General features: G+C 44.7%; 1 protein-coding gene across 1 annotated transcript; it reads left to right on the top strand.

The window, feature by feature from the left end:
- Positions 1–4,095: 4,095 nt before the first annotated feature.
- On the top strand, positions 4,096–16,396 carry LOC129844922 (HUWE1-associated protein modifying stress responses-like). The gene is made up of 4 exons (XM_055913081.1): positions 4,096–4,483; positions 5,767–5,850; positions 7,408–7,698; positions 13,656–16,396. Exons 1-4 carry the CDS (start codon positions 4,288–4,290, stop codon positions 13,910–13,912), a joined length of 828 nt encoding a protein of 275 aa, XP_055769056.1. The 5' UTR covers positions 4,096–4,287; the 3' UTR covers positions 13,913–16,396.
- The last annotated feature ends 1,554 nt before the right edge of the window (positions 16,397–17,950 follow it).

The following is a 17,950-nucleotide window of genomic DNA, read 5'->3' as shown; positions in this document are numbered from 1 at the left end:
GATGGGTGCAAGTCGCTGACGGTGGTTATGCCTACGGCTCCAAAAAGGGAGACCCGTTGAATTAAACAAATCCGACTTTACCCCAGGTAATATGGGGCAATTGGCGAAGTGAGAAAGACAACTCACGACCTGCAGTCAGAAACAAATACTGTTGCCCTGCTTTAAAGCCAACTGGCACAAGGCAGCCAACTAACGAAATTAGTCAATCAGGGAAAACAAATGTTCATAAACTATCGATGCACATTGAAATACAACTTTCCCTTCGATATTCCCAGTCCGTGTGCTCCTCCGATTGTCCCTCGTCTGGGGGAGAGCAGAGAAAAAAGCTATCCATTCAAACCTGCTTATAATTTGGAATAGCACTAATTTAGAAGTTTAGGGTGATAGCGATGCCACAGCCCGATATCGACTTTCGCTCACATTAAACCACCGTATTACTATTAGCAACAGAATTCAGCACCTTGTCGCATTTCAAACGTCTGTTCAATTAAGAAATGTGCCCGGTCACAGCCAGAGCCTCTCACCCGCTTCCTTGGTTTGTGATGTTGAGTTTGAGGTAAAACTCAAAATGGCGGTCGCGCTCTTCTCTGAAATGTCACATCCGCATGGAGATCTAAACACTCCCGCACACAGCAGAATCGCTGGGTCGCTCGCTGACGGACTGTGTATTTTTCATTAACCAAAATACTGGTCAGCAATCATAGGCTACAACTCACGGCAGTAAAAAAATATATAATCCTAGCTAATATTATAGGTTAGTTGGTATAACGGGTTATAGCAGAAGTGTCAAAATCATTTTGCTCCGGGGGCCGCATTCGGTCTTCAAAGAGGTCCGGAGGGCCGCACTGAAAATTGGTTATATTTCCACGCCGTTAAAATGTGCAAAGAAATGTCCTCTTATCCATTGTTTTTGGAATTTTCGATGCTTCCTGACTGTCTAGGCTTCATTTTGGTGATTATTAGCAAGCTGGACACAGTCAAGAAACTGTATGCATGTAAGTCAATTATAATTTACAAAGTTTCGATTTGGTTTTAGTCATTTTAAAGTAAGCCTATATTAAGTGTGTTCCTTCGCCCCCCCCCCCAAAAAAAACACCCATGGGCCGGATTTTGACACCCCTGGGTTATAGCATTTACCAGAAATAGGAGTGTACTGGATGCACTTAAAGGGCCCATTTTCTTTAAAATAATTGCAACAAGACACTGCAAACACATAACATACGTTTTTTTCTCCAGTGCTATGGATATGAGTTGTATAAATTGTATTATTTTCCCCGCTTTGGAGTATATTCTGTTTTAAGGATATATGATGAGTCAATATCGCAGTGTAAAAACTGAGTGAAAGGGCCCAACATCATTTGTCACTAAGCTTCAATTTTCCAATCCAAAGAAATTCTCTGGTACATAACTGGACAACTGAACATTGCAACATTTTGACACAATACACTGATATAAGGCTGTATCACAACCCGGCCGTGATTGGGAGTCCCATAGGGCGGCGCACAATTGGCCCAGCATCGTCCCGGGTAGGCCATCATTGTAAATAAGAATTTGTTCATAACTGACTTGCCTAGTTAAATAAAGGAGGGTGAATGCAGATGCCAACCCCATGCTTCAGCCTATTTATTTGCAGTTTGGTGCAACAGTTGGGCTAAAGTTGATTGTTTATTTCTAATAGCATACCTGATAATATGGACCATGCATAGGCTAGATACTGTACATGGCACAATATGTTAAAATCCTATAAAACTGGTGTTAGCTGCACTATTTACTGCATTGTTAAGGGACTTTTGTAAAATGCAGTAAACTTGAAAGGTTCACAGGAATGAAACAGGACACACACACTCATACTGAATTTGTTTAGGCAGTTTTTAATACATAGCTAGTATATTTATTATTGTTGTAGCTATTAGCTAGAATATGAAGAGTATCCTTCCCTCCTATCATAGATGAAGCAATATGAACTGAGTGATGAGAGATGTTCTGTTTGTAGGAAAACAGTGCCCTCTAGTGGAGAGATAGGAGAAGGGTGCTGAAAGTTGCTGTAGTTAGGTACAACAGCTTTTCAGCTGACTCATCCAAAGCTATTGGAATGTCTTGTTCATCTACCTCCACCCACACACAGGAACACACACACACTGGCCTAACCCAGTCTTGACCAACAAGCTGCCATGATTACCATAGATATCATACCAGACACATCACTTGTAATGTCCTGCTGTTTATGGAAAGTGGCCTATTAAATAATTATGTAGCTACGTTGTGAAGAATCAAATCAAAATCAAATCAAATTGTATGTGTCACATGCGCCGAATACAACAGGTAACGCTTACTTACTTACAACCCTGAAATGCTTACTTACAAGCCCTTAACCAACAATGCAGTTAAGAAAATCAACAACAAAAAAAGTAAGAAATAAAAGCAACAAATAATTAAAGAGCAGTAGTAAAATAACAACAGCGAGGCTATATACAGGGGGTACCGGTACAGAGTCAATGTGCGGGGGCACCAGTTAGTTGAGATAATTGAGGTAATATGTATATGTAGGTAGAGTTATTAAAGTGACTATGCATAGATAATAACAGAGAGTAGCAACAGCGTGGAAGAGCAAATAGTCTGTGTAGCCATTTTGATTAAAAGTTCCTCAAACTTTGTCTTGTAAACATAGCTGAGCTGCTAAATGTTTTAATTCATTCACTTAAAACCCAGTCCATGTTGTTACACAATCTGGGGTCCCCTAGATTCACACCTGTCTGCCTCCAGCCTTGAAGGTGTTTTGATCAGCAATGAGCTCAGCCCTGGGTCGTGTTCATTACACATCAAACAAAAGAAAACGGATTGAATCAGGGAGTGCCGAGAAAAAGCTGGGGGGTTGGTTTCCTGGGGCCCAGAGTTTTTCCAGTTCTGGTAGACTAACCTAACCAGGTAAAACTTGGGACCCTAGTGGTAGGGTATGACATAGTAATAACTCAGGTGTAAAATAGTTTTATATGGGCTATGATGGGACCAGAGATGTTCGCATCATGGTTAAAAGAAAACTAGACAACAACTGCGATTGGACAATAGAACTAACAGGGCAGAGCTGGCTTTATGCAGGGTTGCATCATGTAGGTCTTTGCATCTGTAATTAAAAAGTTACTCACATTGTATGGCGTCACTGTGTTGATTTATTAATTGATAAGGGACCACCCAAAGTTTGAATCTAAACTTTTTTCTCTTAACACAAATAAATAGGCCTATTTTAGGCTATAAATACATGAAGTTACCGCTTCCTTTCCCCTGGCCAGAGGGGATCAGAGGTCATAGGCTTCTCTAGGCTATCTGCATCTGTGGTTGTTATCAGTAGGCTACAGTAGATCACAGAAGCTCCGATTTATTGTGCACGAGTTGACAAATCATGAGGAAAATCAGTCTAAACAACAGTACTTAGTCCCTCTTTTCAACACTTTTTTGTTAATATTTTTAGCCCAAATTTTGGGGCAAATGCCAGCTCACTACACATTTGCCAGCGGCCCTGCTGTGCTGATCTTTGCAATGTGGGTAGATGGAAACCGCCACATTATGCTACAAATTAAGAAACATATCCTATTTGTATGTTCTATTTTCTCTAAATGTCGAGTTAGTATCTCACAATTTTGAGTTAGTATCTTGAAACGTTGACTTACGTATTTCAAAAGTTTTAGTTAGCATCTCCAAATGTTGACTTACAATTTCGAAATGTTGACTTAGTGTCTTTACATTTTGAGATAGCACTAAAAAAATGTAGATAGAACCTAAAAAGAATGTAGCTAGTAGCTCTAAATGTTTCGATAGTATTAACATTTCAAAATGTTTTTGGTGGCGGGAATGGGCTTCCATAAATTTTGAATGGCTATAAATTCTAGTGGAAACCTAAAAGCATAGCTTTTTGCTTCTCACACAAGCTTAAGTAGCTAAGAATTTTCGTGGCGTCCCTTTATGTCATTTCTATGACAGATGTTTCTGTGGTCCACTGAAATCTTCAGCACAAACCTGAAGCCACGACCCAGAGCCATACTAGCCAATCACTGCTTGAAATAGAGGCGGAGTAGAAACGACAACACGGTAGTATGACTTTTATATAGGCGGACGTCGGCAACGTTCAAACTAGTTGAAGAGTATTTTCAGACCGGAGTAGTCGGTTTGAGAAACAGCTATTAAGTAATAACAAAATTTATGAATTTACTAACGGACATTTATTCGCATCGCCAAGTAATTTATTAATCGACATACTAAAGTTGTAATCTACCTGAGGTTTTAGCGTGGTAAATGGAGGAGAAGAAGAAAGACGGAGACCCGGAGATTCAGGAACACGGACCCGAACATTGGTTCTCAAAATGGGAGCGGCAGTGTTTGGCCGAAGCGGAGCAAAGGGAGTCAAACGAGGAGGAGGCCGATAACGACCAGGATAAATTATGGCATCTCTTCCAGAATTCCGCCACTGCTGTGGCTCAGCTCTACAAAGGTCCGAGACAAGACCAGAACTAGCTAACTAACTTACGTTAGTCGGCTGCCACTCCTGTGCCTTGTTACTGAGCTTGCTATGCTACTCAGTCACTGTTAGTGGCGGTGGGAACTAGCTAATGGTAGCTACCTAGCTAGTAGCCAACTAGCTAGTTTACCAGCTCAGCTGATCAGCTGGTTAGCTAGCTACTGTACTGTAGCAACTGTCTGCCGTCTTAAGTCAAGACATCCCGTAATTATATTTTGCTCGTTTTTTTTGTGTTAGTAAAACAGAACACCCAAATGTATCTTTATGAAACTAAACAATTCCTTAAACGTTAGTAGTTTGATCTGGCTGTTGTTCGCCAACGTTATCGTCTAATGGCTAGTTAACGATAACTGCCAAGCAACATGACCAGCCAACACACTTTTGGTAGATAAGTTAGTTGAATAGCTATCTAATCCAGTCTTTAAACTAATATGGTTTATACTGTTACTGAGTTAACCATCTGGTTAGAGAAACTGCGAGTCCGACAATGTCAGTGAACAAGTAGCTAACGTTAAACGCTGTTGAGTGCATGTATTAGAGAAACAAAATGGCGATGGAAACAACAATCATCGCTACGCGACATTCCCTTGTGACAGATTGCATCTTTCAGTGTTGCCTTTTTGTTAGGTGTGTGGGGCTAATATTACTTACCATAGATATACATGTAAGTTATATTATCCGTTTTGGTTTAAGTCTACAATCAACGAATAACCCGAGTTTTATCAATGCATACTGAAAATTAAACAAAATGGCGAAGATTTACTATTGGCTTTGGGGTTATTGAGAATTCTTATCTGCTACTGTAATACTTCACATAGATATACTGAACTATCGTAACCATAAATTCTTTAGTTACTAAGGTATCAAGTATTTATAATTTACGACTGCAACTTTCCTGCTGAAAGGGCAACTTTAGTTGGTGCGTTATGCACTCGTGCTCATAAACTGTCGAGTTGGCCATCTAGTGCTGGCTGACAGTTATTTTTATTCCGAAGGCCGCCTGCAACTCTAGATGCAAGACAAAATGGCGAATAAAAACAGTCTCCTGTAATCAAGACGCTTTCAGTCTCATGTGTTGCCTTGTATCATGTACTACTAAAGTGGGATTACTGTACAATAATTGGGGCCTAACTTGCTATTTATGTAAACTGTTGTCAACCAGGCTATTTATGTAAACTGTTGTCAACCAGGCTATCTATCTTAGTAGGAAAATCCAACAAACCTGTAATGTTTTTGGTGGTGTGTTGTCTCGACAGACCGAGTATGTCACCAACAGGGGGGGCTTTCTTTGTGGGTGCCGTTTCAGAACGCTGCCACAGCCGTGACCAACCTGTACAAAGGTAGGTGTGAGGGACACTCAAGTGTTTTCAGTTTCTTGTCATCTAACTTGCTTTTGCTTTCACGACAGTATAGGATCATCGTAACAGTCCATAGGCTTTTCATTATCGTTCTGTTGTAGTCTAAGCATGTATTGATTTGCACAGTTGTCAAGATACTTGGCCTACCACAGGGGTAGGTTACTTCAGAAGACTCAGCAAAGGGTAGTCGGGACGGAGCTAAATGTACAGTAGCCAAAAAAAAAAGGTTTAGGACCAAAGGCTCATCATTAAAGTCCATAGGTGGCAGGGTAGCCTAGTGGTTAGAGCGTTAGGCTAGTACCCGAAAGGTTGCAAGTTCGAATCCCCGAGCTGACAAGATACAAGGCAGTTCCACTGTTCCTAGGCCGTCATTGAAAATAAGAATATGTTCTTAACTGACTTGCCTAGTTAAATAAAGGTTTAAAAAAAAAAAAAAAAAACGTTGTCATTCTGGTCTAAACAGGACATGTATGGATTAGTAGATAGATAGAAACTTGTAAACAAGTCTCTTCTAGTCACCTGAATATTGACCAGATTGCCATTTATAGCCGTCCTCTCAAGTTCTGGTCCTGGAGAGCAGCCTAACTCTCAAACTCTAGTCGGCATTCAGTTAGTTATTAGTTCTCCCTACAGTTTTCAGCCACCACCGTCGCCAACGACTGGCTCGTGTGAACTACAATCTCGACACTGTATTGTTACGGTTTAGAAAAGTCAATAATCATCGCTTGAATACGGCTGTTGAAACATATGGCCCTTATCTTTCATCAGTGAGAGAAAAAAATGATACACTTACTGTAGCAGTTACAGATCCACACAGCTATGGGTGCCTCATCAAATGAAACTACACTTGTGCTGCGCTTCCCGTGTTATGCTTACACAGGTGTTCGGAGCACATAGCTAATTAGCACAGGTGATGGCCTCTAACAAGGAGATATGGCACTGTGGGAACCCTAACCCTATAAAGGTGTGTATCAATTTTACCTTTTTGTTTTTTGAAAATGATTTCTTGCTGATATGAAAGATATATAGTTTTGGAAGCATACAGACCTTACCTCAAGTGATGCATGTTAATGTTCAGACTGAGCGCCGAGGCTCTTCTCAAAACTCCCCCGTACAGAAGACGCCTTGGTCCAATAACTAGTGTATTGGAACAGAGTCCTGTTCAACGGCTAGTTCCAGTCCAGCACTAACACATCTGATTCAGCTGATCATCAAGTCCCTGTGGATAGTTGAATCGTGTGTGTTAGTGCTGGACTAGGACAAAAGCCTCCATACCCTGTGGCTCTCCAGGATCATGATTCCAGCATCTGTGCTGTCTGACTGGCGACCTCTGGAAGGGGGGGGGGGCTGCCTGCCTATAGTTCTATAGTGAACCGTCAACTGTTAGTCACACGTTTCACTCAGGCTACACAAAGGAACCTTCAACCAAGTCTCATCACGTGTTCTCTCTTTCTCACACACACACTTTCTCTCACACTTTCTCACTCAATGTCAAACACATTCCTTTCTCTCTTTCTGCCCCCCCCCCCCCCCCCACAGAGTCTGTGGAGGCCCACCAGCGTAGCTACGACCTAGGTATACAGATCGGCCACCAGCGTCGCAACAAGGATGTGCTGGCCTGGGTGAAGAAAAGGAGGAGAACCATCCGGCGAGAGGACCTCATCAGCTTCCTGTGTGGTCGGGCCCCACCCCCCCGGAGCTCCAGAGCCACCCTCACCCCAGGACACAGACTGACCATGGTCTCCCCTAACCGGCCTCCCCCGGCCCCTGAGACTGACTCCTCTGTGGAGGCTGACCTCCAGCCCTTCAGAGAGGCCATCGCACTGCATGGTAAATACACAGATATACAGTGACAGCCTTGTTAAAGGTGGGCAAAAATGACTGTATAAAATCAACAATTTGAGTATTGAGCTATATTTTATGGTTAAAAAAATGGGGAAGTTACACTACCGGTCAAAAGTTTTAGAACGGGCAATATTTCAAGGGTTTTTCTCTATTTTTACTATTTTCTAAATTGTAGAATAATAGTGAAGACATCAAAACTATGAAATAGCAAATTAAGGAATTAAGTGTTAAACAAATCAAAATATATTTTATATTTGAGGTTCTTGAAATAGCCACCCTTTGCCTTGATGACAGCTTTACACACTCTTGGCATTCTCTCAACCAGCTTCATGAGGTAGTCACCTGGAATGCATTTCAATTAACAGGTGTGCCTTACAAGTACATTTGTGGAATTTCTTCCCTTAATGCATTTGAGCCAATCATTTGTTTTGTGACAAGGTATGGGGTGGTATACAGAAGATATTTGGTAAAAGACCAAGTCCATATTATGTCAAGAACAGCTCAAATAAGCAAAGAGAAACAACAGTCCATCATTACTTTAAGACATGAAGGTCAGTCAATATGGGAAATGTCAAGTACTTTGAAAGTTTCTTCAAGTGCTTTTGCAAAAACCATCAAGCTCTATGATGAAACTGGCTCTCATGAGGACCGCCACAGGAAAGGAAGACCCAGAGTTACCTCTGCTGCAGAGGATAAGTTCATTAGAGTTACCAGCCTCAGACATTGCAGCCCAAATTAATGCTTCACAGAGTCCAAAAAACAAATGCATCTCAACATCAACTGTTCAGAGGAGACTGTGAATCAGCCTCCATTGTCAAATTGTTGCAAAGAAACCACTACTAAAGGGCAGCAATAAGAAGAGACTTGCTTGGGCAAAGAAACACGAGCAATGGACAGTAGACTAGTGGAAATTTGTCCTTTGGTCTGGAATCCAAATTGGAGATTTTTGGTTCCAACCGCCATGTCTTTGTGTTTGCTGTGTGGGTGAACGGATGATCTCCGTATGTGTATTTCCAACCGTAAAGCATGGAGATGGTGTGGGGGTGCTTTGCTGGTGACATTGTCTGTGATTTTATTTAGAATTCAAGGCACACTTAATCAGCATGGCAACCACAGCATTCTGCAGCGATACGCCATCCCATCTGGTTTGCGCTTAGTAGGACTATCATTTGTTTTTCAACAGGACAATGACCCAACACACCTCCAGGCTGTGTAAGGGCTATTTGACCAAGGAAGAGAGTGATGGAGTGCTGCATCAGATGACCTGACCTCCACAATCCCCCGACATCAACCCAATTGAGATGGTTTGGGAGGAGTCGGACCGCAGAGTGAAGGAAAAGCAGCCAACAAATGCTTAGCATGTGTGGGAACTCCTTCAAGACTGTTGGAAAAGCATTCCGGGTGAAGCTGGTTGAGATATTGCCAAGCGTGTGCAAAAGCTGTCATCAAGGCAAAGGGTGGCTATTTGAAAAATCTCAAATATAAAATATATTTTGATTTGTATAAAACTTTTGGTTACTACATGATTCCATGTGTTATTTCATAGTTTGATGTCTTCACTATTCTACAATGTAGAACACGGTAAAAAAAATAAAGAAAAACCCTTGAAATGAGTAGGTGTTCTATAACTTTTGACAGGTATTGTGTCATTTTATTCTAATACAATTGAGCCGAGAAAGAGATTTGGTTCAACAAGTAACTGTTTTCTCTCTGGGATCAAAATGGTTGATGCCCCTGTTTTCAATACCTCGTCTTGCAAGGGTAATGACACTGAGCCTTTTTCTGATATGTTTTGTGTTGGACAAACCGTTGGACCATTCCTCCATACAGAATCTTTCCAGATCCTTGATATCCTTCGTCTGCTATTGTGGACTTCCCGCTTCAATTCAAACCACAGGTTTTCAATGGGTTTCATGTCCGGTGACTGAGATGGCCATTACAAAATGTAGATGCTGTGGCCAATCAATGATTTCTTTGTGGATTTTGACATGTGCTTGGTCTGAAACTTGGCTCCAAGTCAAATACAATTTTATTGGTCAACAACCGGTGTAGACTAACAGTGAAATGTTGACTTACGAGCCCTTCCCCAACAATGCAGAGAAAGAAAATGGAGAAATAATAGAAAAATAAAATGTGTAATAATAAATACACATCTGACTTTTTTGTCATTTAGCAGATTTTCTTATCCACAGAGACTTACATTTGAAACTATTTGGTACTGATCCCTGCGGGAATCGAACACACGTCCCTGGCAATGAGTAACGATAAATTGTCTATGTATACTGGGCACCAGTACAGAGTCGATATGCAGGGGTACGAGGTAATTGAGGTAGAGATGTACATATAATTAGGAATAAAGTGACAGGTAATTAACAGTATCGGCAACGTATGTGATGAGTCAAATAGGGTCAATGCAGATAGTCCAGGTAGCTATTGGTTAACTATTTAGCAGCCTTATGGGCTGGGGATAGAAGCTGTTCAGGGTCCTGATCGTTCTAGACTTGGTGCATCGGTACCGTTTGCTGTGGAGTAGCAGAGAGAACAGTATGGCTTGGGTGGCTGGAGCCTTTAACAATATTTAGGGCCTTCTTCTGACACCGCCTGGTGTAGAGGTCCTGGATGGCAAGGAGCTCGGCTCCAGTGACGTACTGGGCTGTACGCGCTACCCTCTGTAGCGCCTTGCAGTCGGATGCCAAGCAGTTGCCATACCAAGTGTTGATGCAGCCAGTCAAGATGCTCTCAATGGTGCAGCTGTAGAAGCGTTTGAGGATCTGAGGGCCCATGCCAAATCTTTTCAGCCTCCTGAGGGACCACTGTCCTGTTGTCGGCAAACTTAATGATGGCTTTGGAGTTGTGCCAGGCCACACAGTCGTGGGTGAACATGGAGTACAGGAGAGGACTAAGCACGCACTCCTGAGGGGCCCCCATGTTGCGGGTCAGCATGGCAGATGGTGTTGGCTACACTCACCACCTGGGGACGGCCCATCAGGAAGTCCAGGATCCATTTGCAGAGGGAGGTATTTAGTCCCAGGGTCCTTAGCATAGTGATGAGGCGGCGCGATAGTCATTTAGACAGGTTACCTTGGCATTCTTGGGCTCAAGGATTATGGTGGTCTGCTTGAAACATATGTAGGTATTACAGACTGGGTCAGGGAGAGGTTGAAAATGTTAGTGGAGACATTTGCCTGCTGGTCAGTGCATACTCTGAGTCCGGAACAGCTGGTGCTCTCATGCATGGTTCATTTTTGCTTTCCTCGACGCAAGCATGGAAGGCATTTAGCTCGTCTGGTAGGCTGGTGTCACTGGGCAGCTCGCTGCACAGTAAATACACAGATATATCTAGTTCTAATGGTTAGGGTCAGAGGGGACATGGCACTGCATAGTAATGACACAGATATATCTAGTTCTAATGGTTAGGGTCAAAGGGGACATGGCACTGCACAGTAAATACAGATACAGTGCCTTCGTAAAGTATTCAGACTCCCTGATTTTTTTCCCCCTCCACATTTTGTTACGTTACAGCCTTCTAAAATCTATTAAATATGTTCTCATTAATCTACACAATACCCCATAATGATGTCACAATACTCCATAATAACATCACAATACCCCATAATGATGTCACAATACTCCATAATAACATCACAATACCCCATAATGATGTCACAATACCCATAATGGCAAAGCAAAAACAGTTAAAAATATATATATACTTTTTTTTTTTAAGGGCACTCTACTATACCATATGCGACTCAATTGAGCTCAGGTGCATCCTGTTTCCATTGATCATCCGTGAGATGTTTCTATAACTTGATTCGAGTCCACCTGTGGTAAATTCAATTGATTGGACATGATTTGGAAAGGCACACACCTGTCTATATAAGGTCCTACAGTTGACAGTGCATGTCAGAGCAAAAACCAAGCCATGAGGTCGAAGGAATTACATTTGACATTTTTTTACATTTTAGTCATTTAGCAGACGCTCTTATCCAGAGCGACTTACAGTAGAGTGCATACATTTTTTTTTATTACATTTTACATACTGAGACAAGGATATCCCTACCGGCCAAACCCTCCCTAACCCGGACGACGCTATGCCAATTGTGCGTCGCCCCACGGACCTCCCGGTTGCGGCCGGCTGCGACAGAGCCTGGGCGCGAACCCAGAGACTCTGGTGGCGCAGCTAGCACTGCGATGCAGTGCCCTAGACCACTGCCCCACCCGGGAGGTCTAATTGACCTTAGAGCTCCAAGACACGATTGTGTCAAGGCACAGATCTGGTTAAGGCTACCAAAAATATGTCTGCAGCATTGAAGGTCCCCAAGAACACAGTGGCCTCTTAACTTATTCCATTTTGAAACCACCAAGACTCTCTTCCTAGAGCTGGCTGCCCGGCCAAACTGAGCATTCGGGGGAGAAGGGCCTTGGTCAGGGAGGTAGCCAAGAATCTGCTGGTCAGTCTGACAGAGTTCCTCTGTGGAGATGGGAGAACCTTCCAGAAGGACAACCATCTCTGCAGCACTCCTCCAATTAGGCCTTTATGGTAGAGTGGTCAGACAGAAGCCACTCCTCAGTAAAACCGCTTGGAGTTTGCCAAAAGGTATCTAAAGACTCTGACCATGAGAAACAAGATTCTCTGGTCTGCTAAAACCCAGATTGAAATCTTTGGCCTGAATGACAAGCGTCCCGTCTGGGAGGGGGGGGGGACCTGGTTCCATCCCCACAGTGAAGCGTGGTGGCAGCATCATGCTGTGGGGGATGTTTTTCAGCAGCAGGGACTGGGAGACTAGTCGGTATCGAGGGAAAGATGAACGAAGCAAAGCACAGAGATCTTTAATGAAAACTTGCTCCAGAGCGCTCAGGACCTCCGACTGGGGCGAAGGTTCACCTTCCAACAGGACAACAACCGTAAGCACACAGCCAACGCAGGAGTGGCTTTGGGAAAAGTGTCAGTGTCTTTGAGTGGCCCAGCCAGAGCCTGGACTTGAACCCAATCGAACATCTCTGAATGACCAACGCTGATCCACCAGAGGCAGAGTCCTACACTGCACCCTATTCCCTACATCAGGGAGGGGCAACTTCGATGGGGTGGGGGCCAAAACGAAAATGAACTAGTCACGAGGGGCCGCAGTTTCTCGCGAGTCTGCGTACCCACATCAATACCCCTTAGCACACACATTGTCAGCAAAACATTTGTGGGCCATGCTCTTGACAGCAGGCAATGTTTACATTTTAGAGTTCATTTTGTGCAATTCTAGACTTTACCATGGGGTGTAGAGAAAATGTTGCTGTTTTTAAATCAAGTTTACAGTCATTCTACACATTTTGCCATGTGGTTTTCATTATATATGAGTAATTCGACCACGATGACAAGTTTAGGTAGCAGGCCGCAAAACTAGCTTTGCAATCCCAAAAGATGTTTTGTTGACATCGGCTATTACTATCAGTGACTTGCATAAGGAGAGAAACGGCTGAGGCACAATCACATTTTGAAATTGCACCTTGTGTATTCTACTATTCTAAGTTGAGACCACGACTGAGTTCTAAAAGTTTAATAAAAAAATAACACTTGATCCGAGGACCTCATGTGGCCCGCGGGCCGCCAGTTCCCCATCCCTGCCCGCGGGCCGCCAGTTCCCCATCCCTGCCCGCGGGCCGCCAGTTCCCCATCCCTGCCCTTCATAGCTCACTACCTTGTTGACCAGAGCCCTATGGACCCTGCTCCAAAGTGGTGCTTCTATAGGGAATATGATGCCATTTGGGGATGTACCATTGTGCCCCAGGGCCTAAATGCATCCTAGACAGACTTCCTTGGTATTTCATGTCTTCACTGAGTCAGGGTTCGATGACTGAGTTTCACCTTGTGTTTTTCTTTCCTTCTCCCTTCCCTACCTCACCCCCCCCCCCCCCCCCCCCCCCCCTCCAATCTGTCCTCTCTCCAGGTCTAAGTGGGGCTATGGCCAGCATCAGTGTTCGTTCCGGTACCCCAGGCTCTCCCACCCACGTGGGGGGTGCTGCTGGCGGTGGGTCGACTCCGGTGGGGCGTCGGCGTAACGGTCTCCATGATGTGGACCTGAACACTTTCATCTCCGAGGAGATGGCCCTGCACCTGGACGCTAACCCCAGGAAACGCAGCTCCGCCCAGTGCAATGACGTCATAACAGACTCCCCCACCCATAAACGCAACCGGATGATCTGATTGGGCTGGCACCCCAGGGAGGGTTGAGAGACCTTTGTGGGAGGGGGGGGGGGGGGAGTTCTTCAAACAGACAGACTGAAGGCTGTATGGCTGTGGAGTGAACCGGCGTTGAGGAATAAGGAGGCCTTCCATTTAGTTGAGTGGGTGGTGTCCTCCTGTCCTTGTCTCCTTTCCTAGTTGAGAGCACTTGTCTAAACTGAAAGCATGCTTGTTGGAAACCTGTCATCAATCCTTCCTAACCCCGTTAGGCTGCGTCTACATAGGTAGCCTAATTCAGATCTTTTTCCACTAATTGGGACTTTTGACCAATCAGATCAGTTCTTTTCCCAATAATTGGGCAACAGAACAGAATTGGGCTGTGTTTGTAAATGCAGCCTTATTGATCAGTGCTTGTGACTGTGAGGAACGGAAGCGAGGACAGAAAGGCATCAAGGAGGTTGGGATGCAGCCCCCTTTCAGAGGAGAAATGCACTGTGCTGATTTGAAATAAAAAAGAAGCCACTTGATCCTCTACACTTGTCGCCCCCACCTCTCTCTCTCCCCCCCCCCCATCCTCACCCCTCCCCCCTTCCTAAGGAAACGAGGGCCGTGGAAAACGTGTTACTCAGTGAACTAGATAATGATTGATGCCAGAAGTGGTTCTGTTGGAGAGATGGCTTCTTTGCTAGAACTTATTGCTTTGTGTTAGTCATCCTGCTCAGTGGACATTGATGCAGTCTGTGATGATGAAGAGGAGGACATCCCTCACGTGAGATTTCCTGACTGTATCCCAAATGGCACCCTAGTCCCTACACGGCACCCTAGTCTCTACAACATAGCCCCTACATCCTAGTCTCTACACAGCACCCTAGCCCCTACACCCTAGTCTCTACACCCTAGTCTCTACACAGCACCCTAGTCCCTACACAGCACCCTAGTCCCTACACCCTAGTCTCTACACCCTAGTCTCTACACAGCACCCTAGTCCCTACAACATAGCCCCTAGTCCCTACACCCTAGCCCCTACACCATAGCCCCCACATCCTAGTCTCTACACAGCACCCTAGTCCCTACAACATAGCCCCTACACCCTAGTCCCTACACAGCACCCTAGTCCCTACACGGCACCCTACTATATTACAGCATAGGGCCCTTTTCTAAAGTGTTGCACTATACAGGATGTTTGGGAGGAGCCCTGCTGTCTCCTGTGTCTAGTTTGATGGCTGTGGGGTCTGAGGGCTGTTGATGTTTGATTGTATCGGCTTCCTTTCTGTCTGACAACTGTGCTTCAGCAGCCATGTTAGAGACCCCGCAGGGTCAGCGTCCCAAAATCCCACCCTATTCCCTAGATAAAGTGAACTAGTTTTTGCCTTTAGGTCACTCTGGTCAAAGTAGTACACTAGGTAGGGAATAGGGTGCTATTTGCTGCACTAACCCCAGTGTTCAGGTTCATATACCTCTGCCGCCTTGCTTTTTCTGTTGAGGGGTATTTCACAGTTGAGGAATGATCCGTGTTACTTAATGCCGGGATGCTATCTGACTGTTGCCAGACTGACCCTCCAGTCAGTGATGTAGTGTGGAGACGGATAGGAAGGTAAAAACTATGATCGCCGTTCACAGTGAGTAAATGTAATGCTCCCTAAACTTTCAATGCATTTTATTTTAATGTAAAAGATGGGACAGGTAAACGCTCCCGCAAAATACCCTGTGTTTCTACTCCACTACACCTCTGCCCCCTTTTTCTTCTGAGTATGTTGATGTTTTCTGAGTATTCTGTTCAGTGTGGTTGTGTGTTCACCATATTACCTGAGTTGGAATAATGATTTTTGCACTTAAGCCTCTTTTTCACATCTAAACTCATGTAAGTTGATCTTCCACCGGAACCAACCAGGCAGTCCATCCTCCACCTGAGGTATTCAGTCAGACACCACCTTCACCTCCCCACCCTCTGGAACTGGGGGGGGGGGGGGGGGTTCACCTGCCACTAAACGGAAGAGAAACAAACTGAAATGTTTTGCTACTCTGTGCTGCAATGAAAATGCCCCAAACCAGAAGAGAAAGACTGAAATGTTTTGCTACGTTGTGCTGTAATGAACATGCCCCAAACCAGAGGAGACAAACTGAAATGTTTTGCTACGTTGTGCTGTAATGAACATGTCCCAAACCAGAAGAGAAACTCCTGTTTGTTTGTTTTCCGTTGCAAAACGTTTTGCTCTGCTGTGCCATACTGAACACCACCCCAGATTAAGAGATGTGGTAGGAGCTAAAGTAGAGGCCCCAGAAACAAACTGACAGAATTGTTATTTTAGTGAGCGAGGGGTCTACATCCCGATGTCCACACTACTGTTTAGTATGCCGTATGAATGGCCAATCCAGTGCATCGCTCCATACTAAGTGATATTGTGACGTAGTCTGTCTTCTAATGGGTGTTCATTATTGACTTGTGTTGATGTGAAAAGATGCAGTTGCCTGACTATTAAAGCTGAAAGGGATAGTTTACCTGAATTAATTAGTAAATGCCGTTGGTTTTCTTACCCTGTATGGACATGGAATACAGCAATCCATGATTTGGTTTTTGTTTACATGTACTGCGTTTAGTACCCCAAAAAAAACGTCATTGGTGCTGTACCCGTTTCCAGTTGATAAACAGGGAGGGTTTGGGTTGTGGAGGTAAATAAACCGGGAGGGTTTGGGTTGGGGGGGTAAATAAATCTCCCGCTGCCCTTTAAATACGTCACTCGTTGTTTCAAGCCACACCCTGGGACACCCGCCGAACACCAAACCACACCCCGGGACACCCGCCGAACGCCAAGCCACACCCCGAGACACCCGCCGAACGCCAAGCCACACCCCGACACACCCGCCGAACGCCAAACCACACCCCGGGACACCCGCCGAACGCCAAACCACACCCCGGGACACCTGCCGAACGCCAAACCACACCCCGGGACACCTGCCGAACGCCAAACCACACCCCGGGACACCCGCCGAACGCCAAACCACACCCCGAGACACCCGCCGAACGCCAAGCCACACCCCGACACACCCGCCGAACGCCAAGCCACACCCCGACACACCCGCCGAACGCCAAACCACACCCCGGGACACCCGCCGAACGCCAAACCACACCCCGGGACACCCGCCGAACACAGTAAACATATCTGTTAAAGAACGTTTTGGAAAAACATGTCGTACAGTACAAACCGTTCCACAACTTCAGCAAACGTTCAAGCGAACTGAACGCACCCCTGGCTGTGGTCTACAAATGCTAACTTTGTAGCATTATTGTCCAAACGTTCAAGCGAACTGAACGCACCCCTGGCTGTGGTCTACAAATGCTAACTTTGTAGCATTATTGTCCAAACGTTCAAGCGAACTGAACGCACCCCTGGCTGTGGTCTACAAATGCTAACTTTGTAGCATTATTGTCCAAACGTTCAAGCGAACTGAACGCACCCCTGGCTGTGGTCTACAAATGCTAACTTTGTAGCATTATTGTCCAAACGTTCAAGCGAACTGAACGCACCCCTGGCTGTGGTCTACAAATGCTAACTTTGTAGCATTATTGTCCAAACCCAGTTCAAACCAAGTCATTATCCCTGATATCCCTCACATTTCATGTCAGACCGATTTTGCAATTTGTGTGAAGTATCCCTTATGTGACACAGATTGAGGTTGTTCCTAAGCTCTGATCTAAGATCAGCTAACATGAACCCGTTTTAACCCTGATACAGAGCTCTACAGTGCCACCATTTTACTCTCGTACGCACCTAAATATGTTGCTGTGCCTCCTGGACTTGTTTATGTAGGAGCACCAGTGAGCCTAGAACAATTAAGGATTCTAGCTTCATTACCTACAATAATGTAGATTGTGCTCCTAAATTTCTATGTGTTCGCCTACATTTTTCAACTTGTAAATTAAAAAATTAATACATTTAAAGTCAGCATAGAGCCCTGGCTTAACCAATAGGAGGTCAGAAAGCAGGACCCGTATTCACAAAGCTGATCCCAGTAGGAGTGCTGATCTAGGATCAGTTTGACCTTTCAGATCATAACGAG

Source organism: Salvelinus fontinalis, unplaced genomic scaffold (assembly GCF_029448725.1).
Source record: "Salvelinus fontinalis isolate EN_2023a unplaced genomic scaffold, ASM2944872v1 scaffold_0250, whole genome shotgun sequence".
Classification (NCBI taxonomy): Eukaryota; Metazoa; Chordata; class Actinopteri; order Salmoniformes; family Salmonidae; genus Salvelinus; species Salvelinus fontinalis.
Note: the sequence above shows the minus strand (reverse complement) of the source record. Positions and strands in the feature narration are given on the sequence as shown.